At 42.2% G+C, this 21,170-nt stretch overlaps 1 protein-coding gene across 2 annotated transcripts; it reads left to right on the top strand.

The window, feature by feature from the left end:
- The first annotated feature begins 1,675 nt into the window (after positions 1-1,675).
- Positions 1,676-20,341, top strand: gpm6aa (glycoprotein M6Aa). 2 transcript variants are annotated; one of them, XM_041944187.1, is made up of 7 exons: positions 1,676-1,781; positions 14,673-14,865; positions 15,157-15,313; positions 17,169-17,322; positions 18,050-18,126; positions 18,958-19,023; positions 20,189-20,341. In XM_041944187.1, exons 1-7 carry the CDS (start codon positions 1,745-1,747, stop codon positions 20,339-20,341), a joined length of 837 nt encoding a protein of 278 aa, XP_041800121.1. In that variant the 5' UTR covers positions 1,676-1,744. The 2 variants fall into 2 exon arrangements, with proteins under 2 accessions (XP_041800121.1, XP_041800122.1); XM_041944188.1 differs by lacking the exon at positions 1,676-1,781 and adding an exon at positions 11,456-11,492.
- Positions 20,342-21,170: the final 829 nt, after the last annotated feature.

Genomic DNA, 21,170 nt, shown 5'->3' with positions numbered 1-21,170 from the left:
AATTCCCATCTGCTCAATCGCAAACTGGTCAATTGTTGCACCAATCCAGCCCATTCCCAATCAATTTAAGTCAATGTGTTTACTGATATTGTTCTCAGAACTCTTTACTTGCTTCCTTCTTGACTGCTTTCGGGTTCTCTGCTGCAGCAGAAGCTCAATTTCCCCACAGGGATCATTAAAGTTTCATCTAATCCACCTGTCTGATCATCCATCCGTGAACCCATCTGTCCGTACTCGAAGTCAAGATTTTATTTATACAGCACATTTCATCCCACTGCAGTTTAATGTAGCCCAACAACTTCAATTATTCCTCTATGCCTCCCATCCCTCAGTTTGTCAGCATATTCATTGTGTTGCTTAACCTCTTGCCTTCATCTGTGCCAGTGTAAAGTACCTGCCACATTCTGAGTTATTAGTTCTGTATCTGTTGTATTACATAATTTAATAAAATAGACAGACATATATGTAGTTGTCAAAGAGGCCATGCCCTCTAACTATACATAACTTTAAGCCAACTTTGACCACCCAAGTTTCAATTCAAAGAAACTAGCTATGGATCGATGGAGGCTGTAAACATGTTTATTTCTGCTGTAAAGTTGGCCATTTTAATATGGAGGTCTATGGGGATTGACTCGCTTTTGGCGGCCCCTTTGATTTCATATTTAAGTCCTGGAGGTTGCCACTTGATTGCTCAACTGCTTGCTACTAAAGACTTTTGCACAACCTTCAGAGATACATACTTAACTCAACATGTCATTTAAAATGGAAGACTTCTTGTACTGTGCAAAACCCTTTTCAGGCAGTTAAGCAATGACTGAATGCATGGCAAAGCATCCAAAATGTATATTTTTGGGGGAATTTGGACAAGGAGCAATCCAAGACCTCAGCACACAGCAGACCACACAATCCCTGAGTTTAGTATTAAAATCACCAAATCTGGGCAACACCTCGCTCATGCAGTGTCTCTCTGCACATACACTGTGCATTTACATGATAAGACTCTAACGGCACCTCCTCGGTGATCACATCATTGAATCTGTGTGACTAATAAGATTAGGAGAATCCCATTTCAAAATCAGATGTCACCCCCTCCCTTATTTAAGAAGAGGTTGAGTTAATGCAGTAGTCAGTGGCACGGGGGGGGGGGGGGTGACGGGCTTAACCATTCTGTCTGAGGGCCAGGGGTGTTTAGGGTGGGCTGGGCAAGTAATGGTGACCCACCCTCGTGAACACCCCTGTCTAAACATGACCCAGTCAGAAGGTCTGGAGTCACTGCTCAGTCTATTCCAATGGCGCGTTCAATACTTTAATTCTACATTTTTCACACACCTGCCACTTCGACTACATATCCCCCCATCCCCTCCTCCCATCACACATGCGCTTTCCTGCTTTCCACAGAGACCACCCTCTGCTCCATCCAGCCCCCCCCCTCCCTCCACTCCCCTCCTCCTCCTTCTCCACCAGGGACCAAAGAGGTTTTCAGCACTTGCCACGGCAGCTCGCAATGGACAGCACCACAAAGACTCAGTGATCCCTCACGTCGCACGGACGCTTGACAGAAACCGCAGCTGACAGGCAATCTCGCCCTTCAGTAGGGACATCTAGAGAGGGTGGAAAAGTGAGAGAGGGAGAAAGAAAGTGGAAGTGCTCTGTGGACTACCCCTTAAAGATAAACAAGGTTTTGAACCTGCAGCACAAACATTTGTTTTCGCATATATCTTGATCCCTAAAACAGACCAGCATAATGGAAGAAGACATGGATGAGGGGCAGACCCAGAAAGGTAAGAAAGGTTTTCTTTGCACGTTTGGGAAGATTTCCTTAAGTAAATCTGACATGGGTGTTTTGTCAGTGTGCCAGTGGTGCCTCTGCAGAGACAATCGCACAAATGTTAGCCTTTCCCTTTCTGAGCAGGAGACCAGCTGTTGGTGGTAATTCCTTTGTCCATTGAGTGTCAGCACTCGACTGAAGAGTGCACGTCTATATGTGCTGTTTGGGTAGTCGGAGGGGTGTGAACTGCCTCAGCGAGGGATGGACCGTCTTTGTTTGCTTGATAAGCCTTTCATGCTTGTCGTGATGCCTGAGAGGGGAACACGGAGAGTGAGGAACCAAACCGAGCTCCTACACTCATTAATCCATCAGCTTCCAGGTTCTGTCCTTTGTGTCCAAATAGCCAGACGTTGTATCTTGCAGCGATGCTTTGCGACATTCGGCGTGAATTTGATGCAGGAGCAGGGGCTTCTTTCGTTCATTTCAGAGGGGCAGTGTTTGCTTTGTGCAAAGTGGAATTGCTATTTATACTTCACACACACCCCCACCACCACCTTTTCTCTGCATGAATGATTCAGTGCATGGTTGGGAGCCACAAAAGCAAGAGAGAGTATATATTTGTTTACTAATGGACGGCAACATTTTGAATAAAGACGCTCCTGAAATGACGATGCACGAGCGGAGACAGATGGGATGCTGTTGTCATGTATTGCAGAACACACCTTTGTCTCTGCCTCCCCCTCTCTCACTCCCCGCTCAGATTCACTTCATGTGACAGACGTGGCTTCATATGTTTGTGTTTCTCTTCCCTCCCTCTCTCCCCTGCAACCCAGCGCTCCTCACAGGCGCACACATGAGCTGAAACAGTTGCCATGGCAGTGGCCAAGTGTAGTCATTATCTATTCTCTCTTCACCCACTCCTGCTGATGACATTTCAGTAACACAGGAATAGTTCCCTGTGTCTGAGAGTGTGGGAGGGAGCGCAAGATAGACAGTGGTACAGAGGCAGACTGACAGAAATTGAGTAGAAGAAGACACAGCGAGGGGAACAGAGATTGAGAATGCCAGAAAGAGAGAGTGAGAGGTTTGGGAGATCATAGGAAGCATGATCTTCTACCACAGTGAGAGAATAATGTTGGACTATATGTAAGTTACGCACAGCCAGCAGCTAAGGAGGGATTCTATGTTGTTTCCGGTTGATTAAAGAGACTGAAAAAAATGCTGCCGGATCATTCATGACAGTGCTGTCCCCACGACAGCTTGTAATGTTTGGCACACTGTGCACCACCAACCTTACGGATTTTGATCCAATACTTCTTGGTCGCCATTACTAGGTGTGTACTCAGGCATTCCTGTTCAGAAAGCAAAATCTGTCTGCCTTGGCCACTAACACAAAATGCTCACCCAACTGAAAGGTGCAGCCATGCAAGCTGTGCATGCATTTATGTATGCCATTTCCATTTATTTGGGCCAAAGTCAGGTCTGTAACAGGCTATAATTACTGTGTGCGCACTCATATACTGCAAGCTCCGTTAGCCTACATTTGGCTCACTGGCAAACCTTTTCTTTAGATTATTTAAAAGATTGTAAAATGTGCAAACAGGTTATTAGAGATATGTTGCTTTTAATCGGAGCAGGAGTTGATTGGCAGAAGCCATTTCAGAGATGCAAAACAGAAACAGCTTTTTCTGTGCAGATGACGTAATTGTTTTTCTGGCTCTTGATAAACTTTGATGTTAGAAAGGACGAAGCTTAAGAGCCAGGCGCAGGTTTACGGATGACGTTTGCTGTGTGATAATACTGTGAACATTCCAACAGTTTGTTCAACAGTAAATAAGCAACCTGTTACCTCAGAAGCTGATGTTCCGTGTGGTCCAGCTGCCTGACGATGCATGCAGCCACTCACATCTGTGGCGAGCAGGGTGACAGGCCTTCATGAATCACCACAGACAGAGAGACGAATCTGATTTGTATCTTTGAGCGACTTCAATGTGTATGTATTTGTATCGTAATGTGTATATTAGTGTGGAGACAACATTATTCTTCAAAGATTATTTGGTAACAGATGTTTTTTTCTGTGTATAACATGCTAAAAGAAATATCTGGATAGTGGAAGTTGAACCAATTCAAAGTTTGATGAAGGAAGTTAAAAGTTAAGGCCTTACTGTACTACATATAAACATCCATCCATTTCTACCGAGCTACGCTTTAAAGGTTAATCCGGCAGTTCCCTTAGTATAACACATAGAAACACAAAAAATAGCTTGTGAGGAGCAGTTTTGTCAAATCAAATTTTAAGAGACTTTAAAACAGGTTCCCTTATATTACCAGGCTACAATAAGATCATGGCAAAACATTTTAGATTGGTTAGTGAAGCATGACACAAGGTGCAGGGCTCACTGGTCACCTAACCATGTGGGTCTTTTATCATGCGACTGACTCGAAACCTGCCAGCTCCTTTGCCGGTTATTGACGCCAGATGATTGCTCTGATGAAGCACGGTGAACGTTAAAGCCGCCCCGTCAGGTTTCGTTCTGTGTCACTTTGATTTAGCGCCCGTCACTGTGTGAATATCTGCGATGGTTCAGGAGTCGCTTCAGGAAACTCTAAAGCCGCAGGCAGAAACCTCGGCTCTACAGACCAACAACAAGTACATAAGTGAATAAATTGCCAGGTATAGCATGAAACAGCCACACTGGCTTGTGTTGCAGTGATGCTGGCCCAAAGCGAGCTGCAGTCCATCAAAGTTCACGTCAGAGGTTGGGCAAAATCACTGAACGTTCGAGTGAACATCGCTCACAGCAAAAGTTCTATAAAACACAGGCACTATAACAATGCTTCTGTCCTGCCATAACCATTTTAAAAGCTTGTGAATGTCACGCAACATTGTTTACCTATGAGAGGGCCGCTCTGTGCTGTGATTTACAGGGGCTTTTATTGCCAAATGGGTACTTTATTTACCCACTATTAGAAATGTATGCCATGGTTAAAGGACAATTTAATATAGTTTGGTTGTTGAAAATGTAATATACTTTACTAAATAAACTGCAAATGGGTAAAATAAAGAGGAGTAGATGTCAATGAATGCACTCACAGCACGTATAGGCCCTTCTGTCTTCCTCTTCTGAGGCTGCAAATCTCAGATTATGAGTCAGATGCACCAGGTGGGCACTGTTCACTTCAGCTGCTAGCCAAATGTGGCAGTGCACACTATCCCACAGGGGCCATCAGCAAACCAACGCCCCACGGCTGAAAAAGCAGGTTCCGCTAATGTGAACGCAGGACTGAAGGGATTCAAGTTTTGCAGAGAAGTTCTGCAAATGAGGGTTTGAGGGGTAATACGTTTTTTAAAAATAAACCCAACAACATCCTGGAGATAGTTCACACTGGTAGATAGTCCACAGAATGGAAAAACTGAGAAAGGCACACCTGTTAGCATTTCCTGAGCCAAGAATGCACCCGGCAAGGGACCGCTTGTCCTTCTGTTTGATCAGTTTGATCAGGCTACTAACTTGGCACGCTGCTACATGATGAAAAGCTCAATGATATTTTCGTCAATCTACATAAAACACAGGAGAATTATTTTGTGGGATGACATGGCATGTACACAGCTGACACAATGCACGGTTAGACTGAAGCTGTTTGAGTTTTGCTGTATTTTCTAATGGTTTGCTGACTTTCATGCACTTTGAATTTAAAGCTTCTTTAATAAATGTCAAATTAACATCGTTCACAAGAAGCTGCTTTAAATATAGGTGCTGTGGTTAGACTGATGGTTTGGATGTATACCGGACCACAAATTATACAGTGCACATTTTCAGAGCATGTAATTATTTTTAAAGATATAATTCATTTGTATTACCTTCTGGAATATATTCCTTCATTTCTTGTCATTCAGTGGGGTTGGTCATGTTGCCTTAAAGAGCGGCTAACCCTGAAAGACTTGGCATACATTTCAATTGAGAGTCTTTGTCCCATGGTGGCCTGAGTGCAGTTTCTAGGCTATATGTAGCTCTCTGACATAATAGCTTCATCTCAGAGAACAGTATCAGTGCTCAGTGAGTTTTGGTCATGCGACATAACCCTTTCTCTTTCCCTGTCTCTCCCTCTCTCACTCATTGTTCTGAATCCTAAGATGCCCCGGCCCAGAAGTCGAGGGAGTTCCACCAATTGTTCCTATGAAATTTGTGGGAGCTTTTAGTGGAGAACTTGCTTTTGCTTGTGGCTTTTCTTATAGTTCGAACAGGGATGTCTCTCTAGCATAGATTTTTAGATCGAGGATAACAGGTGTCCCAAACATAATGATGCAATTTGTGACCAACTCCTGAAGAGCCTTACTGGGTCCTTGCAATGATGACGTCTTAAAATGATTATATAATAGTGCAGCCATTCAACACGCATAGTCCTGTTTTAATACCAGGACTACAACATGCATGGTTGAGTTGAGAGTGTTTCATGATGGTTAAGCCAATGCAAGGTTTCCTTGTCATTTAGGCTCGTTTTAAAGATACAGAGCCTTTCAAACAATCGTTAAAGTAAGTTTTCAATTTCAAGTTATTCAGAGGAGAGCGTGGTTGAAAACCGTAAGTAAAAATCGAATGCAACTGTACAGACTGTCGTCACATTCAATCAAATGCTAAAGACAGGCTATTATGCTCTACTGTTTCCGAGCTGTGACGGTTTAAATCCTGTCACCACTTGGTGCTTGCTTGGCGATCAAGACGTTTGAGCTCTTTCCACCAAGCTGCTCGCTCAAACTGTACAAACTGAAAGTAAAAGAACAGGCCTCATCTCATCTCCCAAGTTTTTGACATTTGCCCCTCAGTTCCTGGAGTGAACTTGCCGCAGACGAAAGACACGTCCCTGCTCAGCAGTCACGCAGTCACGCTCAGACTCTTGCATCTCTAAGTGAAAAAGAAAGAGAGGAAATCAGTGGCTGAGCTTTTGGACCTGGCCTGCAACGTCCTTTTTGCCCAGAGGGGTTATCTGTGTAATGTGTCTCATTCACTATTGTCCCACTGAATTTGTTGACATACAGTAAGTGGGTCACGGCACTGAAGTGCCGGTCTATTCTCAGATTTTGCGCTGCGGTTGACATGGCAACCATACTGGTTGATTAAACATGCGCAGAGGAGATGGGGGCGTGCGGGAGCTGAAAAAACCTGCTCGCTCCAGGGGAAGGGGGGCTGCGCATTAAATATAGAAAAGCAACGAGACTCGTATACGCCCATTACTCTCAGACTGACACAGACACACCATCCCCCCACTGAGGTCTCTCTCTTTCTATCTGTCTCTCTCTAGGACCAGGCTCACTGCCACCCCACCCCCATGCAAAACTCCTCCGGTAACAAGGAACTAATAAGTGTTAGCTGAATGCGCAAAAATGGAGTCTGATTGGATGTCTTGTGGTGTAAGTGAAGGCAGCGTGCATCAGACATAAAATCAGATTAGCATTCTCTTTTCCGTCTCCCCCTTCGTTCAATTTTGTTCATTTCCTCGTCTAAGACAACATCTTATGAATTTTCTGTGGCTATAGCTGCTCAAAAGACCGTTCCCTTATGACTTCAAAAAGAAAAAGAGCAATTTTAATTAGGGATGCGCCAACAAAGACGTGCAATCATTACAGGCCAATATCATTTTTAAGAAGCAATTATTTGGAATCAGCCCGATATAGCTCTGATGATTGATGTTCTGCCGACTGTCGGACAAGCACGCTAATGTCAAATTAGCAAAAGAAAAAAAATGTCTAAAAGGATTAGAAAACAAAACAAAAAAACCCCAAAAACAATCATGTGTAGGTCAAGGAGGATAAATCAGATATCTGTATTCCAAACTCCAGTGAGATGAAAAATGTGACAGGGCCAAACTTCACTCCATGATGCGCCACATTCAGTGTTTTCAGCTGTTTATTTCTAACCTTCAACCGTTTGGTCTCCCAAACGATGCACAAAAAGGATTTAGGTGATTTTCCTACTGCGTGCATCTTGGCTGTTGTGTCACAAATGCATGATTGAGGGGTCAATTAAAGCTTAAGGAACTGACTGATATGCATAAATGTGAGATTTAGGTTTATTTACAGATGAATTTATTTGATTATGAACATAAATAAGACAGGTTCTTGAAACTATCAAATATGCTGGAGTCAAATACAGCACATGCTGTTTCTGTCCTCTGACAAGCTCCTGTAAACAGACACAGTATATAACTACACTGACTTTCAGCCACAAACTAATCTAAGCATAGGGAAACTGATAATGTTTAATGAGAAAAGAAATTCTTGAAGTAAAATCTTGTATTGTAATTAGCAATATGAACAAACAATATCTGACTTACTATCACCTTAAAAAGGGCAGCAAATCCTTCATTAATTAACCCGAACTGTCTCCCGGATGTTAGTCATGTTTTCTTTGGAGGATGTCATGTAGCTTTAAGCATTATTTAAGGATAACCTCATCCCTCATGCGAATGTTGACTAGGTCAGTGTGTGTGCGTGTGCATGTGTGTGTGTGTGTCCTTTTGCCTGTCGGATATGACACTGACAGATGGAGGAGATGTAGGAGGTGGGAGGGGCCTTGGGAGGGGGTCATCCTTTCTCTTTGTATTAGGGAGACGCCTTCTGTTGATTGGACCGCAGTGTTTGGGGTCGTATAGGCTTCACTTTTTTTTTTTTTTTTTTTTTTTTTTATTAAACAGAAGCTTTTTTGTGTGGAGGATAAAATATCTAAAACCCCACCGTCTCCTAAAATCCTGTCTCTTTGTTCAAAATTCATTAGACTAATCCTCATGTTGCCAGATTTTCAATTTTGGCAAGTGACATTTATTTGATTAACACTCAGTGGGAAGAACATCCTTGGTTGTTTCAGCCCTCTTAGAGACAAATAGGGAACTGAAAGCATCTAAATCTGAGTGTCACTTGAAAATAATCATGTATTTTTTAAGGATTTTGAACATCATGAACTTTCAATGCATTTGGGAAGAGCCTTCAGGCGATAAAAATGAAGCTATTTTATTGAGTTATTTGCATATTTTCCCATGAAAACAACAACTTAAAATGTCCATAATACTAGAATAGCTCCATATTGCCTCCAGCTTATTAAATAACAAATAGCACACATAAGATTCTTCATTATTGCTTCTAGTGGTTTATTTAAGCAAGCTTCGCCAGTCAGTTAGGCCAAATTCCCAACCTGACTCATTCTAAGTCTGTACTTCTAAAGACAAGAGGTGCTTCACCTGTGAGCAAGATCAATTCAAATACTTTGGACTCGCCATCAAGCAGGGGATCTTTTATTTTCATCGCAGGTAATGTTGGGCTGAGCAGAAAGCATGAATAATGAATGTGAGAGGCTTGTGCTCTGCTGCGCTGTGCCGCTTCTAAATTATGGATCAAGCATCCAGTAGCTCTCCGAGTCAGTTCGCACCACCACTTGCCATTTTTCACCAGCTCCATCTGCAGTCGCTTAAGATCAATGAAGACGTACAGAGAGGAAATGAGAGGATCTGCTGGTATGAGAGGAGGTTGTGTCGATGCTTGGTGAGGACAGGCGTTGAGAAATAAATCACAGCTAAAGCAAACAACGGTCCAGTCTTAGTTTTAATGCTATCCTCAAGATTTTTGGAAGCCACGCTTGAATACAAGACTAAAAACAGCCTTGACTGACTGTTACACTGACATGAACATCCACTCCGGACTCATTCATTTGATTTTAACCAGCATTTGATATGGTTATTTAATCTTACACCTTCCAAATACACATCTCTGTACTGGCTCCGAGGAGTTTGCCCTCCACAAAATTAAAAGCAGACAATCGATAAAACATCACTCTTGTTACATCCACACACTAATGCTGCCATCTTACCCTACAACTTGATCTTCAACTGTTTCCATGGAAACAACACTTCCTTTCAGTCAAGTCACGTTGCCAACATTATTTTTGTTGTAGCTTGCAAACTATTGTCATACAAACCAGTGGCCAGGTTTGTTATTTGGGTCTGCAATAAGCAGTAAAGACACCTGACTCTTGGTCTGATGGGCTCTGTTGTACATCAGAGAAAGGTAAAATACTTTTAAATAAAAAACAGGAAGATTCCAGCTCCAGCTGGTTTAATCTGCGTGCAGAAATGTAAATAATGCAGAGGTAATAAACCTTGATTGAGGCCGTGGCATAAATCATTTATATTACATCTCCCTTCATGTTAAGCACGGGCTCCAAACTTCCACAGCACCAAATTTACCCAGCATGTCTCAAAGATGGGTCAAAGAAAAATGACATGAGTCTTCTCTAGAAATGAAAATGGTTTGCTCATCACGCGCGGCTGTAATAACTGCTCGCACTTCAGGTGATTTCTGGAAAATGCTCTTCTAAATCTTGAGATTGAAGTTTTATCTTACGACACGAATTCAGCTGAAACAGTTGAAAAGCTGTGTGAATCATAAATAAAACAGAGTGTGATCATTTCCTAAATCTTAAAAAAAAAAAGTTAAAAAACAGCACAAAGACAACATACTTCATGTTTGACCCTAGCATTGATTTTTGTAAATATCTGCTTATTCTGAATTTGATGCAGCGACACGTTTCAAACAAGTTGGGACAGGAGCAACAAAAGACTGAGAAAGATGTGAAACGCTCCAAAAACACCTGTTTGGATCATTCCACAGGTAAACAGGTTGACTGGTAGCAGGTGATAGTATCATGATTGGGTATGAAAGGAGCATCCTGGAAAGGCTCAGTCGCTCACAAGTGAGGATGGAGCGAGGTTCAACACTTTGTGAACACATGATTGGATAAAGGACGTTTCTACATGGACTCTTCAGGTAACTGTTGTTGGTAAACACAGTTTGGAAATGATCACATTCTGTTTTACACAGAGTCACAACTTTTTTGGAATCAGCGTTGGACTTCAGCCATCAGCCTATTTTGAGATCAAATACAAAAATCAATTGAAATGAAGATGTTATTTTACTACATTTTAATGTGCTCAATTAGAGTGCCTCATAAAAACCCAAACAGTTTCTGCCTACACTCATGATGTTAAGGCAAAAATAACAATGCCAATCTACAGTATTTAACCAAGAGTCACTTGTCTTTATGCAGTATTTAATATGACTAGACAGTTTGATCTGTCGCTCTGCCTTAAATAGGTCCACTGACCTGAGCACGGAGGGTAAATGCGGCTGCTCTCCCTCATCTTGTCGGAAAACACCACGGCATCAATAAATCCTGTCACTGCCTGCTTCCTGACACGATAAGGTAGCTAAAGATAATGAGTCTGAGGGAAGGGGTGGTGACAGGATCACTTTCTGTCTTTGACATATTGAAAAACTACTATTGGCAGTTTACCATGCATTCCTGTCTACAGCCGTTCAAAGGAATGTGTCTGTTTTCCATCCAAGTGGCAAAATATAGTCAATCTAAAGTCTTACAGAGATTTGTAGGGGTAATGACAACAGTAAATTAACAGTAATCTAAAATGTGAGGTAAGAAAACTTCCCATCAACTGTAGCTTAAACACAGTACAATACATGGAAGTAGAGGTGCTGCATTGCCTAAAACCAGGCATTTGAAAAACAATCAACTGATAAACAGGTTTAAACTTATCTAATGCCGTCCCCCTCTCTGAGCGGGATATAGGCAAAATGTGTAGTACAGAAATATTCATGGTGGGGAAGAGATTAGATTTGTTGTGATGCAGACTTTGCTACAGTGCGCACAAACACAGCGAGGTGTTTAAAAGGACATTCTTCAAGTGTCCCAGTGAATCGAATAACCAAAGAGTTCAGGGCATTGCTCATCCTGTCTGATAGACTCCTGGAGAGAGCTCAATCCAGTCAGCTACAGCTAGAGTACTAAAAGTAACTGAGATTACTGCTGCTGGTCAGTGACGTTTCTGGTAGTTTGTACAATAGGGAGAGCCAGGGGGGGTCATATTGATGAGCAACATGTTTGGTGTGATACCAGGTTAGTGAGAGAGGGAGCATGCTACTATGGACAGAGGTGTTGACATAATACAAAATCTGACTTTCATTGTGAAACCTGATGTTACTCTACCATGTACAGGTTTATCAGTGAGGCGTGTGCAGACTGGACTCTCCATCAGCGGCAAACAGACTGACAGCTGTCTCATGCGAACAGTTTAAATGCAAGCTGAATGCACATTGATGGATCTGCACTACATGAGCGTGTCTCCTGCATGAAATGTCATGCTGCATTTATATAAACTACAGCGTGATGTACTAACTGGTCATGGGTCACATCTCGCGCCTGCGTCCAGGAGCTCTCTCTCCCTCTTCATCTCCTTGCAGTTCTCGAGCATTCATGGAGTTGTTGCTGTGGCTGCTCTGACATACAGCATGTTGGTGTTCAAGTCTGCTGTCAGTTGTAGTGTAAAACATTAACAACCACTGGATATAAAGTATCCTGGTCATTCAACCACAAATGTCGAGCAGCATTTAGTATGACGTCTTTATATAGACTTGGCTTATCTCAGCAACCCCAACTGTGACTGACTTAAAGCATTCCCACCGGAATGAAATGTATCTGCGAGGGATACTGCATTTTGAATAAAGCCAATCATAGGCACCCACTGCTGAATAACAACTGCAATTTATCTTCTACGGTCATTAAAAGCAGCAAATTCACACACTGCTTCTATCTGTCCAAAAGTATTCTGAGAAACTGACAACTGGGCTGATGAGGAAAGTTGAGACATGAAAATTAATGACAAAATAACAACGCCATTAATTGTGACTTTAACTGTTATGACAGGGGGGCTAGCATTTCCATTTCAACTTATGACTATTACCACTACACTATCCACTGGACTCAAATTGAAGAACTGAAGTTGTTTCACCATTCATCCAAGAAGAAGCACCAGTTCTGCTGGCAGACAGGGAGTCAAACCTTCCGCTGGTTGACACTCACATGAATCAATGTGTGAACTGGTGTGAAACCGCCTGGGATTGGATATCTGATAGCACTGTCAGATCCTGATAGTCTGAAAGGTACCAAAGTTGAGGTGTCTCCTGAATTTGATGTCCCTTGGCAGGTAATGTCCCACTCCCTTTGGGGCTGGGGCAGTGGGCGTGATTGAGAAATATCAAGGCAGTGACGATACAGGAACGTTTTGAATGGCAAACAGCCGACACCACAGCTACCCTACCCTGTTCCTTTAGATGAAAACCTCCAGAAAGCCCACAAATCCAGACATACCTCCTGTTTAAATCATCCACTTGAGTATAAACTGGGCATATTTTGAATTTTGCACATCTAAGACCAGGCACACATCCACAAACAGAGGCCAAAAAACAGGGAACAGAACAATTCCAACAGACAGTATGTTTACCATCTGTTGGCTGTGTGGTATGTATATTTCTTTAAGCTGGAGCAGACCTGGGTGGATTAAGTGTGAAAAGCTGCACAGGTCATTGGGAAATAGCGTACATTCACAGCAACGCTTCCCTGGACAAAAGAGGTAAAAAATAAAGCAGGAGGGGAGAATAGGCGTTCTGCAGACTAGCACTGGATTACATCAGCGAGGATGCAGATAATCTAGGAGCCTGGGTGAGGGTCGGAGCTGCACCAAGCGTCTGAGCACAGCCCAGCAGGCGGACCAGCTACTTGGTATTCCACTCAGGTTTGGATCAGAGTCAGAAGCGGAGAGTTGAGGGGAAGGAGGAGACGGAGGAGACAGAGGAAGAGGAGGAGGGGGGATATTTGCTGTGGCTCATGCTTTGTAACACAGGTGAAGACAGCGAGATAACCATAAAAGAGACGGTGCTAAAAACATCCTTGATGAACTATCGTGAAATCTTTTATCATCTCTACAACTGACAATGAAAATTGACTGTGCTGTCGCAGAGTCTCTTTTCTGAACGACGGCGGCAGCGTGAATGCAGATGAGTTAAATCATGGGCCACCACGGCGATGCAACTGCTCAAGAGGAATCTCCCTTTTCTATGAACACGGCATGACATTTGTGCATTTCACATGAGTGAATTGGTTTGAACTTCAGACAGCCACGCCTGTACAGGAAGCAGTTGTCCATTGTAATGCAGGTGTAAGTGAAGATTCACAATGGGCTGGGCTTTGTGAAAAACATCTGTGCGGTTAATATACTGCAATGCACTGCAAGACCCTATAAAGTCCAGTTTCGTCCCTGGCTTCCAATAAGCTCCATTTCTGTTGTTGTTACTCTGAGAGATGACTGACTCAGTACCCCAAGACACACACACACACACTACAGGGCACAACAGGGAGACTCATAAATCTAAGCGACTCATACAGACACAGTCGCGCGCACGAGTGTTTACAGACTCAGCTTCTCTGAGAGCAATCTATGCGACAGGAGATTGAAGTTGGAGCCGAGCAGCGATTAGTCACCTTAAGGGCCTCCGGGGACAGGAAGCTGGGCAAAGAAGAAAGGGGTTAAAGGTCAGGATCACTATGTAAAGCTCTGGCTGAGTTTTCAGCGCTGAATAAAATGTCAGCATCCTCTGTAGGGCCAAAAACTGACAGAATGAATATGCCGCACAGACACAGGGAAAACGTGAGGCCAGATCACTGCATAGAAGCAGCGGGAGTGGCCATTAAATATCTTGCCCCATTTTGTGGCTTTGAATGCTCCGACACTCGATGCGTAAAAGAGCTTTGTCAAGTTGCTGTATTTTATTCCACCATGTATGCATGCATGGCTGCCTCCCAACTGTGGCTTGACAGTTTGAGATTTTCCATAAGTAAACAGCAGTGCGGTATACAGGATGTAAATGCACTCGCCCGTTGGCAAAGTTTTGCTGAATGATTTAAATTTCACCCAAGGATTTCCACCTGTCCTGGAAGCTTAACTGTCCGTCTCTGTGTTTTTGTTGACTAATAGTTGACTTTTCTGAATCTTTGTGTGTCTTTAGGCTGCCTTGAGTGCTGCATCAAATGCCTGGGTGGGATCCCGTACCCATCTCTTATAGCCACCATCTTGCTGTATGCGGGCGTGGCTCTGTTCTGCGGCTGCGGACACGAGGCCCTGTCCGGCACCGTCACCATCCTCCAGAACTACTTTGAGGTGGTACGGAGCCCTGTGGATGCACTGGATGTCTTCACCATGTGAGTAGAAAAGGATCGCACTGGATTTAAGGGTAACTTAGTTGTTGAAGAAATTATTATTGGCCCTCAAGAGTTGGTTATTTGCAAGCTCACGCATCTGCATCTGCAAATTGATTTGCAGATGCACCACATCTGCATATCAATTTGTTTGATTTAGAACAATATGGCATCTGTATTGTCTTTATTACTGAAGCAAAAGGAGAGAATAACATAACTTGACCCACAATCAAATGCAAAATGCAACACTGTGTCGTTGTGGATGTTTTCAGTGGTTCTCTATTCATTCTCCAGGATTGACATTATCAAGTATGTGATCTACGGCATTGCTTCGGCTTTCTTTGTGTACGGCATCCTGCTGATGGTGGAGGGCTTCTTCACCAGTGGAGCCATCAAAGACCTGTATGGAGACTTCAAGATTACCACCTGTGGACGCTGTGTCAGCGCTTGGGTAGGACTAACACCTTAGTGCATACTGTCAAATTTTGCTTACAACCCCGATTCCAAAACAGTTGGCGTGCAGTGTAAAATGTAGTGTGTTCCTGAGCCCATGCACTTAATCTCCTTTATCCAATCATGTGTTCACAAAGTGGTGGACCTCGCTCCATCCTCGCTTGTGAACCACTGAGCCTTTCCGGGATGCTCCTTTCATACCCAATCATGATACTATCACCTGTTACCAATGAGCCTGTTTACCTGTGGAATGATCCAAACAGGTGTTTTTGGAGCGTTCCACAGCTTTCCCAGTCTTCAGTTGCATCCGTCCCAACTGGTTTGAAGCATCAAATCCAGAATAAGCAGATATTTACAAAAATCAATGAAGCTGATGAGGAAAAACATTAAATCAAAAAAGTCACATTCTGTTTTATTTATGTTTTAAACAGTCCTCCATTGTTTTGGAATCAGGGTTGTAGATTTTGGCTGCATTATATCTACTGTTTATTGCTATTAGAATATCTACTACTGTACATATCACCTTCTCAAATGCGACCCTCAGAAACATTTTGTGCGGCCCTTGAACATGACATGAAAAGCATGCTTTATATTTTAATCCTCTGCAGTCCATTTCAATATTTTCACTTTCAGTAGGCTACACTGAACACTTGGCTCCTGCATCAAACTGCCCACGGAAAGATACTGTGTGGCTGAGGGGGAGAGGAAGTTTCAGGAAAAATAGATCATCTCTTACTTTGTTGGCCCACAGGGACCAACTGAATTCGGTGCTAAAAGAAATTAATGTTAAACAACATTATGAGACTAATCAGCTCTCAGTCATTTGCTGGCTCCCTAAATTGGCACAAAATCATGAGAACCCCTGATTTAAAAGCAGCTATTGAAGCCTGCTGCATTTTTCAGCCACTCGGTAATCAAACGGTCTAAATCTCAGGTCATTAACCCAGGGAATATATATCCAGCTCTTATTCTTTTTGTTTTTAGCCAGTGTCGTGTTTAGTCGGACACTTCCGTTTTGTTTTTTTTTTACAGAAAATGAAACAAACTGTGAAAGATTTTATAAACAGTTTAATTTTCATCGGGTTACATCAAATGATCATCAAATATTATAGATTATCACTTTAGTTAATTTTGTAGACTATTCAACTTTATATGTATATCATGTAGGAAATCAGCAAGTATGACAAATCAGACAGCAAAACATACTGCAACGCTTCAGTGCACCAAACGATTTGTCGATTTGTGTGTGTTTCTGTAGATTATGTCAAACAATGAATTCCTAATACCACACTGTGCCACAACTGAAGTGCTCCACAATTACATTGAAAACATCTATCAAGATAATTCTATTATACTGCCATAACAAAAATAAAAAATTAGGAGCACTCTCAGACGGCGCAAAGGAGAGCCTGCAGCAATCCTAACAAGATTATCTCTGGGATATAATTGCTTAGCATATCTGAAGCTCCACAGGGAGGCAAAGGAAATGAGCTATGCTGTGGTATTTGTGGTCACTGGGGTCATGAAGCTAGTGTGTGCTAATCTTGTGCCCATGGAAATGTCCAAACCAAAATGAGACTAGTTGACAGAAAATGGAAAGAGGTGGCTTAGCTTGTAATGTAAAAGGTCAGAGGTTCACAAGAGCCAATTTGTATCCCTCAAGTCCCACATGTCCTTTCATAATACCCTGGAACAAAACATAAACCCAGTAAAAGTGCATCAGGATACAGAAAACATCAGCCTAATTTGTAATCATTTAACATGAAAACGGATCAATCTAACATAGATTACACTGAAACTGTTCATCAACACGCTACCTAAATGTGACCTGTGTTCTTGTGCTGGCCCTACAGTTCATCATGCTGACATACATCTTCATGCTGGCCTGGCTCGGAGTGACTGCTTTCACCTCCCTCCCAGTCTTTATATACTTCAACATCTGGAATATTTGCCAAAATGCTACCGTGCTGGAGGGGGCCACACTCTGCCTGGACCCACGCCAGTATGGTAAGGATGGTCTCCATTTCTTCACCCCCTCTCCCCCCACTATTCAGATCTCAGTTACTCAGATCTCTATAGCTCCCAATGTTGAAGGTTGCTTGTTCATAACTCACCAGCAGAGCGTAACAGTAAGTACAGCCCCTAGTTATTATCTGTAAAAATATCTCCTTCTATCTCTGAATGGATAATGAAACGGTAAGCACTATGGATCGCTGGTGGTTAATAAAAAAAAAATGATTTTGGTGCACAACAGAACATCTCCTATGGCACAGGAATCTAATAATCTATGATAAATTTCACACTTTTTCATAAATTCTGCAGTTTTTGCATATAATGACATGAATTTGGTAAATAAGCTAGTAAATGAAACACTGTAAATGACCCACTTCAAAGGTGATGTTCCCCATTTGTAAATTTACAATATACTGCACCCACTGTTAATCTGCACATTACTGTCCTGGTAACTTTAATGATCCAGAATATCGTTATGTTAAGCAGGGATAAAGGTCTACATCATATCAGTGCGTTATATGGCTGGTTCATTATTTTTAATTAGCGCCACCTCTTTCAGTCCATTAGCCACAGGCAGCTACTAATACTGCCTCCGTGTCAACAACCATTTGTGCTGCCACCATCACATTAGATGCCTATACTGTGCCTGTGTGACACTGTTTTGAAGCACACTACTTCATACATGCTTTATAAAATATAGCCTCATTTCACTTTATTTCAGGTATTGTGCCAATTTCTGAGGCGAAAACAGTCTGTGCTGGATCAGAGAAGTTCTACAAGATGTGTGAATCCAATGAGGTAAGGTCCAAGTGACATCTGTATTAAACCATGTGGAATGTACCGTAATATTACTGTAGATGATATAAATGAATAATTTTCCAATAAATCAAGAAAGACAAATTCATGCTAGGTAAGGAAGACAAGGAAAACAATATATGGATCTGAAACATGATTATGAGCAGTTTGACAGTTTGAGCGGCAGCTGGACTGTAGGAACACCGGGAGCGTTGAACAAGTAACGTTTATTCAAAAGGTTTCAGGCTGCTCACCACAAACCACACAAACCTATACACACACACACACATACACACAAACACAGTGCCTCAGTGCTCTTCAACAAGGCACTACACTCAGCTGAGTGAAATACATTTCATATGTCATTTTACAGTATAATGGAACATAGTGTGGTCACTTACAGTAACACATGCATAACTGCTGTGAATGAGAGAATAGTCTAAGTAACACCATGTAAACAAATTCAACATACAGCAAACACTAAATTGACAGGAAGTTAGGGTTGAGCGATACGTTAACATTTTTTAACAACCAGTGTTTGCCGATATATTTGTGCAGGCGTGTGTGACCAACCCCACTGGGAATTTTGCTTACATGCAATAAAACACAACAGTCTACATCACACTGAAACAATGAGCAGACCGATATAACCAGTACTGAGTTTCATTTGTTTCACAAATACCGAATCATACAGTTAGAGCATAAGCTGAAGAACTGATACAACTGTTCATTATCACCTGTGTTGATCAGTGAGCAACAGAATGAACTGAAATCGGCAGAGATGTCCCTGAAAGGTTTAAGAGTGACATGTGATGTGATTTCTTTTTGCTACAGCTGGATATGACTTTCCACCTGTTCATCTGTGCCCTCGCGGGAGCGGGAGCTGCTGTTATTGCTATGGTGAGACACCAATGAAGCCAGCATTCTGTGGCATGTGTCTTTAAATGGAGATAAAACTAATGCAGAGTCTCATACTGGTCATAGAAGACAGATTCTGCTTTGCTGTTAACAAAGAACTTCTGCAGTGGTGGGAGGCGACTGTGGGGAAACACTGTAGCTGGGAAAAAAGCGTTTTGTTGTGGCTGATTCCTGGCTGTGTTGTGTTTGCCTGTGAGAGAATAGCTCTAGATCGGAGAGAAGGCATTTTGGCGCAGTGAAAAAGACAGGGTTTGTCTCCCTCCCTCTTTCGGAGGCGCGAGGCATGTCATGTCGTTGTCATGGAAACAGGGAGAAGAAAGGCTCTGAGATGTTGCAAACATCACTCGATAATTTGCGAGGAGCCATTTTCTGAGAAACAGAAAGTGTTCGCGAGTCAGGGATGATGTTGCAAATTGTGGCAAGACTCTTTTCTCCCCATTTTTCTCCCAAATTCTGAAACAAACACACTGATGCAGCCTGATAATGAGCTGCTCTGACAAAAGCTTAAAAGCCAGAAACACTGCTAAAATGAAATCCGTATAAATGCAGACTCAGCAACTGACCCTGAGGAAAAAGCTGAAATACATGTTGGTATTTTCAGTGTTTGAATCTCAGTTTCTGTATATTGAAACAAAGAGCACTGCAGCTATGAAACCGTCTTCCCTTCTGAAAAGAGAAGCTGTGTTACAACTTCAGTCATTAAAGGAAAATACATTCATTATAACCTTAGCTGCCATGGCAACACAAATCCAAAACTAAAATTTAGCATTATGCTGCCACCTGCTGGACCACTGGAAATGTCCTTCCTAATTTAAGAGGCCAGTCAGCCAGTACCAAAATTTTACATAAAAGTAGTCTTAAATTGTTAACTTGCATCAACAAAAACAATAAAAATGAGAAATTTATAATAATGTCAACATTATATTCAAATAAGATCCAAAGGACTATAGGCCATCCCATGTGATTCCCATTAATGTAATTTTGGATTTTACTGAGAAAATATTTTCACAATTATATTTGTCTGAGCAAATATAGAATATAGAGAACAAATCATAGAAAGTACAGCTGATGATGATGTGATTTTTCTTTTTTCTTTTTAACTGGATTTGTATTTGTGTCTCTCTTCATAATTTTCAACATCGCTCAGATCCACTACTTGATGGTGCTTTCTGCCAACTGGGCCTACGTGAAGGACGCCTGCCGAATGCAGAAGTACGAGGACATCAAGTCGAAGGAGGAGCAGGAGCTTCACGACATCCACTCCACTCGCTCCAAGGAGCGTCTCAACGCCTACACATAAAGCCCAGCGTGAGGCCTGGCCCTGCCACTCCGGCCTCTCTCCCTCTCTCTCTCTTCTATCTTTCTATCTGTCTCTCTCTACCATCCCCTCCCGAGGGGGGGCGGATGGCGCCTAGGGCCCTCGCCACTGCTGATGTCACTGGTGCGTCATATGACAATGTGGTCTGGGGGGGACGTCACGCAAACCTCCTCAGTCACAAACAGCATTTCAGATGAAAAAAAGCCCCTTTACCTCTCTCATGGATGGTGTTATGATTATCATTATGGCAGTTATATTATTCTTGATACAAGTCGTTTAGTGCTGATAGTAGTTTTATTGTAGTTTGTAGAATCAGAAGTAGCAGTAGTAGTTCAGCTTTTTTTTACTTTGAATAATTTGCGTATGACTTATTTTTATTGAATTTCTATTCGATGCTACATGTCATTTTGCTCTCATGCATAATTTATTTTTTGCTGATTTCTGAGGGGGTCAACAGGGGCTTAAAAGGGTTTTCAAGCACATTTCTCATGTCGTGTGTCTGGAGATATCATGTTCAAGAACTATGTACTGTATGTGAACGAGTGGTTAGTTTTGATTTTTTTTTTCCCTTTTCCCCCCAAATGTGTTTATTAGAGTTACTTTTCAAGTTTCAGTATTGCGTCAAGTATAACAAATATCCAGAAAATCAGAACATATATACAGAATTCAGCACAAATACTTGAAAAATGCGCTAAAAAAAAAAAAACATAAAAAGAAAACAAAAAGACGTAAAATATTCTTAAAAGACAAACACAAAATTCACATGATTCCAAACCCACCATAGGTATATTGAAGTGGTTAAAATGTTTCC

Source organism: Chelmon rostratus, chromosome 9 (assembly GCF_017976325.1).
Source record: "Chelmon rostratus isolate fCheRos1 chromosome 9, fCheRos1.pri, whole genome shotgun sequence".
NCBI classification, from domain to species: domain Eukaryota; kingdom Metazoa; phylum Chordata; class Actinopteri; order Chaetodontiformes; family Chaetodontidae; genus Chelmon; species Chelmon rostratus.
Note: the sequence above shows the minus strand (reverse complement) of the source record. Positions and strands in the feature narration are given on the sequence as shown.

What these genes read in the sequence shown, in the direction of transcription:
- gpm6aa (XM_041944187.1), top strand. Translation starts at nt 1,745, where the DNA reads ATGGAAGAAGACATGGATGAGGGGCAGACCCAGAAAG. An exon ending in CCTGGACCCACGCCAGTATG is followed by an intron (nt 17,323 to 18,049) that starts GTAAGGATGGTC and finishes ACTTTATTTCAG; the next exon opens with GTATTGTGCCAATTTCTGAG. An exon ending in AGATGTGTGAATCCAATGAG is followed by an intron (nt 18,127 to 18,957) that starts GTAAGGTCCAAG and finishes TTTTTGCTACAG; the next exon opens with CTGGATATGACTTTCCACCT.